A 13,860-nucleotide genomic window follows, 5' to 3' on the forward strand; every position below is an offset into this window, starting at 1 on the left:
TTTTTTTACTTTTCTCTGTGATTTATCCGTAGATCACCCGTATTTCATTGGTGTCCAGTTCCACCCAGAGTTTTCCTCAAGGCCTATGAAGCCTTCGCCTGCCTACCTTGGCCTTTTGCTTGCTGCAACAGGGTCTCTCAGTGCCTACTTGCAACGTGGATGTAAATTGTCTCCTAGGTAACTTTGGTTTTTATTTGGTTTCGTGTGATGGATGCTTCATAAAAAGCCTTCATGATTGATGTGCAATTCCAGAAAAGCAAAGTTACTTTTGAAGTGTTTATTATTAGTTATTATGTGTACTAGAAAAGTTCTGAATAATGATTAGTTTTAAAAGGTCATTTGATGAGTTGATATATTGCTTTTTCTATGAGAGCCAAATAAACGTAGAGGTTGAGAAACCCACCCCTTAATCCCAGGCAATTAATTAAGTCATGATTATCTGCAGGGAACAAAAGCTGATTATCATAAAAGATTTCTGGATTTCTAACTTACCTTTTTTATTTATGGAAGTTTTGCAGGAAACAATTACTTGGATTCAAAGATCTCACTAAATAAGTAAAATATACTTCCCTGGAGATGGGGAGACGGGGTGTTACTGACCAAACACAGAGGAAGAGGGACCCTCTAGAGCAGACCTTTCCAAACTTTTCCTGTTGGTCACACACTTTTTAAACATGCATCATTTTGCGACACAGTAATTCAGTAATTCAGTTTTACTAGCAAACCAGGGGTTAAACTAAACCCTTTCCAGCCCTGGGAGGAGCGCAATGTGTGTTCATACAACACACCTACAGACTGCAGGCAACACACTAATGTATTGCGACACACAGTTTGAATAGCTCTGCCCTGGAGTGAGGGTTTGGGGCTGCAGACAGTGGAAGGAGAAGATTGGCAACACCGCCACCCCTTATGAGAGCAAGTACCTTTTTTCATACAAAATCCTTAGATTATTAGGATTATTTATAATTTACACCCTTAACTGAAATAATAACAATTTGTAACAACTTATAATCACGTTTGGGACGCTGGTGGCGCTGCCACAGAGCCTAGGACTTGCCGATCAGAAGGTCAGCAGTTTGAATCCCCGCAACGGGTTGAGTTCCTGTTTCTCAGTCCCTGCTCCTGCCAACCTAGCAGATCGAAAGCACGTCAAAGTGCAAGTAGATAAATAGGTACTGCTCCGGCGGGAAGGAAAACGGCATTTCTGTGCGCTGCTCTGGTTCGCCAGAAGTGGCCTAGTCATGCTGGCCACATAACCCTGAAGCTGTACGCCGGCTCCCTCGGCCAATAAAGCGAAACCCCAGAGTCGGTCACGACTGGACCTAATGGTCAGGGGTCCCTTTTTATAATTATGTTCAGTCTAGAGCCATCTCTAAACAATACTGTGTTTTGTATTATTAATTTGTAACAGCGATAGTAAATTGTAACAGACTTCCAAAATGCCGTGCTTTTTATTTCCATACAGAAATTGGTTGCTTTCAGCTGATAATGTTATATCTGTACCAAGAAATAAAAGAAGAGAAATGGCTTTTGTATAATAAGAGATAAAATATATGTTCTTGAATTAATTCTTGAAATTACATATTAACCGTGCTATTAACTTCTAAGTAAGTGTGTTTAGGATTGCAGCCTAAAATACCTCGACATGCTTTTTCACGTGCTAAAATTACGTGCCCCACCCCCTTCTCCTCCCTTTCCAAAGCAGGAAGAGACAAACCAAAGTATTGGCTCAGTGTTATGTACAGAACGGTTCTTGTGGCTTGTTTCTCTCTGGGCACACTGCAAGAAGAAGCCAAGACCAAATGTTTTGTTCTTCTCATGGTTTGTTTTCTCCCAGGTTTGGAAAGGGTGTGCAACCGTAGTTTAACTTGGTATGATGTGTGAACCAGGTCATCGTATTTTAATACCTTTTAAATTTTTCGTGCAATATGCAAAACTGTTTCATAATACCATGTTCTATTCCATGCTTCCTTGGGTACATTCAGAAGAAAGTAAGTACCGCAGCAGTAAGTACAAGATCTGTGTCTCTGACCATGTTGTTACTCGTGCTTTAAAATCAGTGACTAGCAAAACACCCCTCATTACAACAGAAGCTAGTACCAATCGCTCCTCTCTAATGGAGTGCCCATCAGCAGGCACTCTGCTTCCCAGGGTCAGGGGGAAGCTGAATCTCAACTGAATCCCTGAGAACAGTGCTATGTTTCCCAACCTCCGAAAAGAACTGCATGGCTGCTATTCTTGTCTTGAATATCATAAAAGCAAACTGCTGCTTTCAAGGACACCTTTCAGCTGAGACTTAAACCTTCTCCTATCATTGACATGGGATGCGGATGGCGCTGTGGGTTAAACCACAGAGCCTAGGACTTGCTGATCAGAAGATTGGTGGTTCGAATCCCCACGAGGGGGTGAGCTCCTGTTGCTCGGTCCCTGCTCCTGCCAACCTAGCAGTTCAAAAGCACATCGAAGTGCAAGTAGATAAATAGGTATCGCTCTGGCGGGAAGGTAAATGGCATTTCCGTGCGCTGCTCTGGTTTGCCAGAAGCGGCTTAGTCATGCTGGCCACATGACCCAGAAGCTGTACGTAGGCTCCCTCAGCCAATAAAGTGAGATGAGCGCCACAACCCCAGAGTCGGCCATGACTGGACCTAATGGTCAGGGGTCCCTTTACCTTTACCTTATCCTTGACATTGTTGAGGATGGGTTGGGATGATAGAGATGTTACTGAGACTGGGTGGAATGATAGGAGTGTTCCCCCCATGGTCTCCTTAATCACTTTTCTTCACTTAGAAAGCAGTCAGAGCACAGAGAAGGTTTGTTGTTGTTTTGTAATCAGGTGTGGAGGGAGCTGATAACCATGGGGTGCCTGGGTGCCCAACAACACAGGGCTGGAGAACCCAGCCCGAATAAGAGCTTGTTGAACAATCCACTTCCTCGCGGTTACAGAAATCTTGGTGATCCCTATGTATCAAAGCAATAGAAGTTCTTGTTCAGAAATGGAGAGTCAATGGATTCATTCAGTCACCTGTATACAACCAGAAGACAGTTGAGTAATGGTTTCTGAATGCACCCCCAAAGCATCATCAGCAGTCATGGGCAATTGCAACTCTGCCTTCAGATGGAACTCAATACCGAATGCTGTACTGAGGCTTTTAATGCTTACCAGAACAGCTGCTTAAATCAAACAAGGGTTGCAAGTAGCACCCATGAAATACAATAGTTTATAAGAGGGACCACAATATTTTACTCTACCATTCTACTGATATAAGAAGATAGACTCAGTTTTGAAAGTTAGAAATATGGCTTGAATGATAACAGGTTTTCGTTAAACAAATGTTTGCATCTAGTGACATTCAAGGATGTTTTACAAACTATGTAGCATATGAAACCTGAAAGAGACTACTGCCCTTCAAAAAAGTATGAAATATGTAATCATTTTTTTCCTAATTTGGAACTCTTGGCTAAAATAAGGCTGGATTCAGATGACCACACTGTTTATGAGTGTTGCATGTTGATTGTGACTGACACACAATTGCTGAACCATGTCAAGTGTTTATCACCCGGTGACTCATCACAAAATAGATTTCTCATCTGCTTAGTGCAGCTAAGATGCTATCAGCAGGAAGAAAGCTCTCATATGTTGTGATTACTACTTTGTTAATCATCCCGAGGGAATGAGCAGCCAAAGTTAAACAGTTTTTAAGGTTTACTGATTTCCATAAGGAAGAGCATTTAATATGTGTTTAATTCTTCCACCGAAACTAATGGGATTTGAAAATGCTTTATATTGATTGCTATTGTACTAATAGAGATTAAGAGTTGAAGGAGAAGAAATACAGTTCTTATTCATTCTCAGGACAGCCATGGGCAGGATTCCTGCATTGCAGGGGGTTGGACTAGATGACCGTCGGGGTCCCTTCCTAGTGTGCAGTTCTATGATTCTGTGATTCATTCGTTCATTTCCGTTCAGTGACAGCTATGGTGACCTTAGTGACGACAGTTTTCCAGAAAAAGAATATCCCGAATCAGAAAGAGGCTGAACATTATTCCGAAGAGGAAGAGCATGGAAGAAACAGGTAAACTAGATCCATAGTGGGAGATTCCCCCCCCCCAAAAAAAAAACCTCAAATACCAGCTTTAGAGTTGACAACATTTTCTTCCCATTTGCTTCAAGGTCAAATGGTTCAGTTATTTATTTATGGGCTTGCTTATAGAGATATTAATTGCTCATGTAGAAAAGGTGGTTGCATATTAGTAATTCTTTTTCATGTTTCTCTTTCTTTCTTTCTTTCTTTCTTTCCAATATAAAAAAAAGAAGTGGAAGAAAAGGCATAATTGAAAAGATCATTCCAAGCAGGGGGAAACCTATTACATTTTAAAACCATCAGAGAAGACTAACATCACACAGCTGCTTTCCATATATCTTGTGAAGATCCCCCTGTGTTCCAGACAATGCTTCTGCTGACCCAGAGAAAAAAATCAATTCCATTTAAGCATTATAGCTCTTTTAAAATTGCATAAAGGACTGTCTTACTCTGTCTCATGTTTTCAGGTAAATGTTAGCTTTGTGCTAATTTTTGATGACTGGAAGGTATGGGAATATTTTGAATACATTTCTAAACCATTTGAAATTTCAGAATCCCTTAATAGCGTTGCTTATCAAATTAAAAAATGAAACTGTCCAATATACATAAATGTGATCAGTACAGATTTGTTTTACGTCTGTTTCCTTCATATTGTTATTCGATTGACAGATGCCCCTGATGCATTATAACCCTGTCTAATTTCTTAAGTGATGCTGATTTATTTCTATATAGAAATAAAATCTTGGTCTCCACCATTGTACACGATGATTGTCCTTCGACAGAAGTAATGTAGAAAGTACTTGCTGCACAGTACCAATCTAATAAATAATAGAGCAGAAGCTTGTGATGCTACAGATACATAAAATCTGACTACATTAATGAAAAATAATTGGGTTCATCAAACATTTAAGATAACAGATTGGGGAGTAATAGTTAGAGACAAGCCCATATCTTAGTTTCTATATCTGTGGCATACACATGTTAGGGAGTTGGTTGTGAACATGGATTTAATCCTAATTCCTTGTTTTGGTCTCCCAGCAGAGACTAGTTTGTGCCATGCCATCTGTTTGGGGATGCTCTAATTTGTGGAATATTCAAACAGCTACTAGGGACACGGAGACAGAGATATGTTTCTCTTTGGGCCCCAGAGAGGTTCGGAGACTGGTAACTTCCAGATACATTTATTTTAGTTAGAACCCTTTTCAGTATGTCTGCTGCAGTAGAGTAGCAGTGTCACTATTGCAGCAGCAAAGGATTGCTTTTTGCACTGCTTTTGAGAGCCCTTTTGAGGTGAGTGGAGATATGTCCAGACACGAGCTAGCTTGATGGCATGCCTATTATTATTATTCTTAGAGGAAGAAAGGGAATAAGAAGCTGTGTGTTTTAATATCCTATGTCACTATGGGAAAGTGCCCTGTTATTCAAGTGCTGTATGTTTTTAAAGCGATTTTCCCTCCAAATAAAATTCTGTACTTTAAGATGATATTTTACTACCTGCATTAGAAAAGCATTAGTTTCCTAATGTTCAGGCCAGCGTAATATGTGAAGAGAAAACTGCGAAAAGTAACTTTGTTCCTGTATTTTTTTAATGCATAGATAAATGCTTTGGAAAATTTTATGAGAGTTGATGCTGCTAGATGACTGAGTCTCAGTTATCATACATTGATCGTTGCCATCTAAAGCATGTTAGATTTTCTTAAAAATTTCCTGTAAGTTTAAACTGAATTTTGAAATGTATTAAAATGTTAAATGAAGATATGTCTATTATTTTATATTGCATTCAGTCAATTGAGCATGAAACTCTTAATTTCAGGGTTGTGGGTTCGAGCCCAAGTCCTTCATGGCAGGGATTGGGTTAGCTTAGCCTCATGGTCCCTTCCAACTTTACAATTCTGTTATTCTATTGGCCTAGTGAATTTGGCTAAAAGTTTCATGGATTTTAAAAAGAAAGTATAGCTCACATTTCTGTTCATGCCCTCTTTCCTTCTGCTGGCTAGATTATGGCAAATAGCATTTTCTGACGATTCAGCTGTGGGCTACAAAATAAGCAGGGTTAGGGTGCACACTCTTGTCATGTTTTTATAATTCACACTTCATACATGAGGACTAAAAACTGACTATATAAGAAAATGTAGGGGCCTAAACATACAGATGGCATCCAGGTTTATATTTGGTTTTTATCTAACCCAGATGAATGGGACACGGGTGGTGCTGTGGGTTAAACCGCAGAGCATAGTGCTTGCCGATCAGAAGGTCAGCGGTTTGAATCCCCGCAACGGGGTGACCTCCTGTTGCTCGGTCCCAGCTCCTGCCAACCTAGTAGTTCGAAAGCACGTCAAAGTGCAAGTAGATAAATAGGTACTGCTCTGGCGGGAAGGTAAACGGCGTTTCTGTGCGCTGCTCTGGTTCGCCAGAAGCGGCTTAGTCATGCTGGCCACATGACCCGGAAGCTGTATGCCGGCTCCCTCGGCCAATAAAGCGAGATGAGCGTCGCAACCCCAGAGTCGGTCACAACTGGACCTAATGGTCAGGAGTCCCTTTACCTTTATCTTAACCCAGATGAGGCAGTGGGCATTCTGAACCAGTGCTTGGGTTTGCTAAGGAGCTTATTGAAGCGAACAAACAGACCCATGCCAGGCAAAACAGAGTTGCTGTCATTGGATGATGCTTCTGTCCACTTGGGTTCAGTCTGCATTGGATAGAGTTGTACTCCCCCTAAAGGGAAGGCTTGTTATTTGCAGGTGCTTTTAGATCCAGCACTGTCACTTGAGGCTCAGGTGGCGGCAGTAGCAAGGAGTGCCTTTTAGCAGCTTCACCTGATCCATCAACTATCACCCTACCTGTACAGATAGTCTCATGGCAGTTACCTGTTAATCTCCCAGTTGGATTACTACAATGTATTAGATGTAAACCTGCTTTGAAAACAGTTGATCCCAAACAGGGTAGCCAGCATAATTGGTGAGGACTGGTAAATGATTATTACCAGTCCTTTGGGATCAACTGTTTTCAAAGCAGGCTTACATCTAATCACGTTACAACAGGAGCTCATAATCTGCACTAGTTTCCTGTCCATTTCTGGGCCCAGTTCAATATGCTGGTTTTGACCTTTTGGAGACTTAAACAGCATGGGGCCAGGCTACCTGAAAATTGCTTTTCCCATATATAATGACCCAGACCCTGAGATCATTCTTGGAGGCTCTTTTCCAGGTCCCCCCCCCCCACCTAGTGAAGTATGGTGGGTGGCTACTAAGGAGACGACCTTTTCAGTGGTGGCACCTCTGTTCCCAGAAACTCACCTATTTTAGGTGGTATGCTTTATGGCAATTTTAATTGGGTTTCTGCATCATCATCACCATCATCATTAGGGTTTTTAATTGTAAATTGTATTTTTCTTTTAATGTCTATGTAAACTACCCAAAGAATTTGCTTGGATGTGCTGTACAAAAACATAATAAATACATTAAATAAAAATAAATATTTTTGGACCTACCATAACCAGCCTCCAAGGACAGGTACAATCATGTCGATGCTGATAGTTACTTCACTTCTGTACTGATGGGAAGATGTACAATGAAGCATATAGATTATGAATAAGACTAGGAGTTTTGAAATGGAGACAGCTAATTTGAATAAACCAGATATTAACTTTTTATCTGTAATTATTTATTATGTAAAAATAATTTATTATGAGAAAAATGTGCTGCAAAAAAAAAAATGTTGATAAGTTCTTCTAAGTTAGTCATGCTGGCCACATGACCCGGAGAAGCTGTCTATGGACAAACACCGGAGATGAAAGCGGAGATAAGCTCTGCACCCCATAGTTAAATTTGACTGAACTTAACCGTCCAAGGGTCCTTTACCTTTACCTTCACCTAGGTTAAAAAATAATAAAGAGGGGCCACCAGGGGGCGCATTGGAAGATGGCCGACAATAACATCTCTCCGACCCACACGAGGTAATTAAGAGGCTGCTATGGGAAGTATGCAGTCTTCCTGCCCCCCCCCAAGGAGATGGGGGGGCTGCCTTGCCAGCGGTGTCCATAATTCACCCCCGGATTGGAAAGAAGGGGTGCGGACACTTGGCACCAGCCCTTGTGTGAAGTCGGCTCTTCCCGGACGCTGTCTCCAATCAGCGCACTGGTTGTTTTAGCTCGAAACATATAATTGGAAATATATAATTGGAAGGAAGCTAAAGCACATACATCAAGTGAAGATTGGGAGTTAAGACTGCTGATTAATGGATCTCTGGGAGCGGAGTGATGGGTGGGACAAATAAATCAAGTGATGAATCGCCATTAAAAGACTGGTATGTTTGGTGCGAAACGGAAAGGGGGGTGGAGGAAAAAGCTTTTCTTTGCCTTATGTGAGTATTAATAACCCTCCACCCCAGAAAGAAGAATCGTTGCAATTTATTAATCACAAACAGGAATTCAAGAACTGTGTGGAGTGAATTATCGATCAAAGAGAGGACTGGTAAACATCAGAGAACGGAGGAAAATTTTATGACGCAGTTTCAAATGGCGTCTCGCTGAGACAGGCTTGCCTAAGAAGGAGGGGGCAGGAGGACCACGGTCATTGGAATGTGAATGCTTAAAGGAATGAGATCTAGACCTTGGCAGAGCCCTCTGAGATATGTCTGGCAAGCCTGGGAAAATCAAGGGAGAGACCGAGGGAAAGTCTCTTTACGGAGGTGTGGAAATGGCGACTGTCCTTATGATTTTTGGAGAGTGTAAAACCCACACAGAGGATGTTTGTTTTTAACCTGCTTGTGAAGATTATCAGAGATTGCAAAGAAAGGAATATATGATAACAACAAGAATATGAGGAAAGTAACAAAGAGACTATCTGGACAGAACTGGATAGAACTGTTTAATTAAAGCAGCAACATGAGTGATGTTTGGTCCCCTTTCGGAGCTTGATGTATGGGTACCCCCAACAAAAATTTAAAAATTTGGCTGTATAATTTGGAACTAATGTGATTTGGAAATAATGTGATTTGATTGGCCTGTTAATAAAAATTATATTAAAAAAATAATAATAAAGAAAAAACAAAACCATTATTTAGTAAACTATTGACGAGGCCTTAGATGTTGAATCTAAATGAGTTTCTAAGAAGATCAGGGTATGATCCTCAGATCCTTGGTATGTCACCAATTTTAGGAGCATGGGAAACTGCTTTATATTGAGTCCGACCATTAGTCTATTTAATTCAGTATGCACTGATTGGCAGTGGCTGTCCAGGGTTTCAGAGGGACTGTGACAGAATGAGTCTTGCTGCCATTAAAGCACAGTGGAGCAGCAGAGAAGCCGCCCTGATTGTGCTGACTTACTATTCTGTTGTGGCCCTTTGGTCATGAGCAGGCCAGAAGGAGCGCAGCTAAATAGACTAATAAATCTTGCAGAAGTTGTTGAGGATTTTGGCTAATCTTTGCTTGCAGTAAATATTTGACTCCTAAACACTGGCTATAGAAAGTAGGTAAACGGGTTTTCTAGTCACACCTGCAGGTTTTTCAGATGCCTCTGAGCGCTGTTCGTAACTTTCCATGAAATAAATGACAAAAATCTCAACAGCTCTTTTATAACCATCCCTTGGGATTATTTTCTTTTAGGAATTGTTGTTGATCTCTCAGGGCGGTATTTAAATAAGCTTTGCTAGGAGTATATTTTTACAATCCACCTTATTTCCGTGATTTTAAGTAGCTGTAAACTGTTTTTAATATTGTGTTTTAATTGTTGGTAACCTGCCCTGGAACCTTAGCGTGAAGGGCTGGTAATAAATTGCGATAATAATAGACTCTCTGAAATGAATGGACCTAGCTTCATCATATTCATTAATTACAGTGGGTCTACTCTGAGTAAGACTTGGTTGAATCAGCTTTGCAGGGGGTTGGATTAGATGACCCTTGGGCCCTTACAACTGTACCATTCGGTGATTCAATGAAGACTACACAAAGAGTTAAAGCAAGGCGTGTGTTATTATGGTGGAATACTCTGTTCATATAATTTATATGGAAGGGCAGTAAAACAGGCCATCAAAACATATCCCATAAAATCTGAACTTCATGAGGGATACTTTATTCATCTGTGTACTTAGTTGTTTCTCACTGTTATTACAGTGGAGTTGGGATAAATTTGATGATTCCCCAGTGCTCCAAAGAACATGTGGAGAAGATGCAGCTATAAATTATTAGATCAATTAAAATATTTGCAGTGGAGGTTAGGAAAGCTTACTTATAGTTGTAGTTAGGTTACTTGCTTGAAAGCGAATCCAAGGCATCAATTATTTTGCATACGATGAGCAAGTTGAACAGTTGAGCAGGAAACAAAAGGCGGATTGACATTCCTGGGTTGCTTTCCTTTCTGTGATCTCTTTGCCCTTTTGAGATGATCAGTGCAAATGTGGGGCCGTTTTGCACCTCCATTTGCTTAATTGTTTTATTAAAACATATATCACCTGTTATGTGGGTACCTCAAGACCAGGCATAGGCAAACCCAGCCCTCCAGATGTTTTTGGACTACAACTCCCATCATCCCTAGCTAACAGGACCAGTGGTCAGGGATGATGGGAGTTGTAGTCCCAAAACATCTGAAGGGCCGAGTTTGTGCCTGTTCAAGACAGTGTACAACGATATGATAGAATAAAACATTTTTTAAAAATACTAAAATGAATCGACAAGACAGTAAAAATATAATGAGAGCTGGCATTTGCAGCCAGAAAAATCCATGAGAAACCAAAACACACATATAAATGCATTTTAAGCATGCACTGGAATTCCATAGTATAGTAGTTATCATGTCCGAGTTACATGCAGAAAATACTGGTTTCAAGCCCCAGTCAAACCAGTAAGGTATTTTGGGGGAAGAGCCATAGCGGTATTATTATTATTTATCCATGGAGCTGAAGGTGACATAGTTCTCCCACTCCTCATTTAACCTCCCCACAACAACCCTACGAGGTGGGTTAGGCTGAGAGGTAGTGATAGGCCCAAGACCACCCTGTGAGCTTCATGGCTGAGTGGGGAATCAAACCCTGGTCTCCCAGGTCCATCACTAACCGCTGTGCCACCGCAGGCTCCATACTGCTTTGCATATGATAGGTTCCAGGGGCATTCTCTGGCATCTCCAGGTGAGACTGGGAGAGACCCCTGTCTTTAACTCAAAACAGTTACTGCTGGGCAGTGTGGACAGTACTGAACTATAGAGATCAATGGTTTGACTCAGTATAATTGTATCACTGTTACACACAGAGACACGTTAAAAGATATACACCTGGTGCACTTTCTTCCTAAGATTAGTGCTGCATGAAGGGCCCCCTCCCCTTTCATGAAAGTCTTCACTTTCTGTAAAAGAGTGGAAGAACTTCAAAGGCGTTTTCTGGGAGTTACGTACACCTTACTAAATGTATGAAGTGCACAAGTGGATGTTGTTTCCTTTTCATGTTTCTTTTGAAGCTTAGTCACATAGTCCTCCTAAGAAGTATTGCCCAAATGTAAGCCTTTGCAAGAAGAGCTCTGTGCTGCACAGTGTTTCATGTTGCTTTTTAACTTTGAAGTTCCACTCGGCCACATATATAGTAGTACCTCAGGTTACAGACGCTTCAGGTTACAGACTCCGCTAACCCAGAAATAGTACTTTGGGTGAAGAACTTTGCTTCAGGATGAGAACAGAAATTGCGTGGTGGCAGCGGGAGGCCCCATTAACTAAAGTGGAACCTCAGGTTAAGAACAGTTTCAGGTTAAGAACGGACCTCCAGAACGAATTACGTTCTTAACCCGAGGTACCACTGTAATATGGCAAGCGCAATACCCCCCCCCCCATTTTTTTGACAAAGTTCTCCTGCGCTTTCTGGCAGATCAGTTTGATTCACTCCAATCCGCCTTAGAATTGCAGAAAAAGCTAGTGTTGGCAGAGGTAATATTCGCTCAGCATAGCACAACATTAGACTTCCTAGAAGCGGCCAAAATAGCTGAGATATATGCCAAGCCTCTGTCTCATACCTTTCCCTTAAAACCTTTCTGCAATTTATGTCTGCTTATATTTTCTGTGCCATAAATCCGATGGCAGGCCTTGTTTGGAAAATGTATTGGGCTCATTTGTTTGTTTGGATAACTTTGTAGCGCTCAATTAGTGGCGCCACTGCTTACTATATTTCCAATTACAGTTTCCTTGGTGCTGTTGCAGGTTTTTGTTGTCTGGTTTCGCTTTCTAATAAAGTCGCTTTATGGAACTGTTTGCGAGCATTCATACAGAATGAGATGGAAATCTGTGAATAGATTAGCATAATTTAGACCCATCTATTCAAGTTGCAAATGCAAGAAATCATTTGCAGGTTGATGAAGAGCAATTTTTATTGCGCAACACTATTCAAGTTGCAAATGCAAGAAATCATTTGCAGGTTGATGAAGAGCAATTTTTATTGTGCTTCTGTGCCTAGATTCCTCAACAAACAGTGTGTTGGGTGGCTTGTGCTGACAAAATTTCAGTGGTGTAAGTGTTTGAAGGAGAAGTCTCCTTCTCCCTGGGCTGCTGTTTCCTTGCAATCCCATTCTAACTGGTCGCCATATAGCACCATATAGCCTCCCAGTAGTTTCTTCAGTACAACATAATGGCCCTACGGGAGCAGTGTGCATTAAAGACATCTCCCAATTTACATGGGGATTACATTCTGAGGTGGGACGCAGGTGGCACTGTGGGTCAAACTACAGAGCCTAGGACTTGCCGATCCGAAGGTCGGCAGTTTGAATCCCCGTGACGGGGTGAGCTCCCGTTGCTCGGTCCCTGCTCCTGCCCACCTAGCAGTTCGAAAGCACGTCAAAGTGCAAGTAGATAAATAGGTACCGCTCCGGCGGAAAGGTAAACGGCGTTTCCGTACGCTGCTCTGGTTTGCCAGAAGCGTCTTAGTCATGCTGGCCACATGACCCGGAAGCTGTACGCCGGCTCCCTCGACCAATAAAGCAAGATGAGCACCGCAACCCCAGAGTCAGTCACAACTGGACCTAATGGTCAGGGGTCCCTTTACCTTTACCTTACATTCTGAGGTACCACATGTTTATGTGAAATTGTGTATATTTGAAACACCAATGGAAAAGCCTGCAAACACTTTCCAAACCTCTGGAAATCCTTGAAAAATCCAGCAGCTCTTACCAGACGCCAAACTCCACCACAATTGCTCCCTCCAAACATCCTTGCTCAAACTCCAGCTCTCTACAGGCCTCAATGGTCAGTGCAAGGGGGTCCATTGGTTGGTGTGTATGGTTGTGTGTCAGTTGGTCATTGCCTGCACTTTACTTAGTTCAAAATAGTGTAAGCCAACGCTGCTGTGTTTGGGAACTTTCCTGCCCTTTCTGCAAGGACTTCTGTCCCTCAAATTCTGCCCTGATGGTACCACTGGTTAGAAAATGAACTGAAGTTCATACCTCTTTGGAGAGCACAGTTCTCATATTGTCCTAGTGAACACCTGCCTGCAAGACTTCCACTGTTATTTGTACGCATCTTTTTACAAGGACCATCTCTATTAGTACCATTTTACTGTTAAGACCAGTGGTGGTAGTGGAAGAGTGTGATTTATCCAAGGCTTATTATGGCAGACGTTGAACAGGATTGCAAGGTTACTTTCAGATGAAGTTCCAACTCTACATCCTCTGGACCACAGAATCTTTGCCCCCATCTCTGTTACTACTTTTAAATCTTTTAAAAAGTCTTATGAGTGGTTCCAGTTTACTTTTTTTTTAAAAAAATCCCCTATACAGTTGTTGTTTAGTCGTTTAGTCGTGTCCGAC

At 41.6% G+C, this 13,860-nt stretch overlaps 1 protein-coding gene and 1 long non-coding RNA gene across 7 annotated transcripts in view; both read left to right on the forward strand.

Annotated features, from left to right (window-relative positions):
- The window catches only part of CTPS2 (CTP synthase 2), a 69,058-nt gene extending 63,222 nt beyond the window's left edge, over positions 1-5,836 (forward strand). For 5 of the 6 annotated variants that reach the window (XM_079972717.1, XM_079972722.1, XM_079972719.1 and 2 more), the window contains 3 exons: positions 33-177; positions 3,968-4,073; positions 4,313-5,836. In XM_079972717.1, the coding sequence (XP_079828843.1) occupies positions 33-177; positions 3,968-4,037 (215 nt within the window). In that variant the 3' untranslated portion in view covers positions 4,038-4,073; positions 4,313-5,836. Of the gene's footprint in view, positions 1-32; positions 178-3,967; positions 4,074-4,300 lie in introns of all 6 variants that reach the window. The other variant, XM_079972718.1, reaches the window with a different exon arrangement.
- A 3,284-nt stretch (positions 5,837-9,120) lies between these two features.
- On the forward strand, positions 9,121-9,885 carry LOC307215358. Its single transcript, XR_013838482.1, has 2 exons — positions 9,121-9,399; positions 9,448-9,885. It is a non-coding gene; the product is annotated as an uncharacterized lncRNA (long non-coding RNA).
- Positions 9,886-13,860: the final 3,975 nt, after the last annotated feature.

The sequence above is a fragment of the Podarcis cretensis genome (genome assembly GCF_951804945.1).
Source record: "Podarcis cretensis genome assembly, chromosome: 4".
NCBI lineage: Eukaryota > Metazoa > Chordata > Lepidosauria > Squamata > Lacertidae > Podarcis > Podarcis cretensis.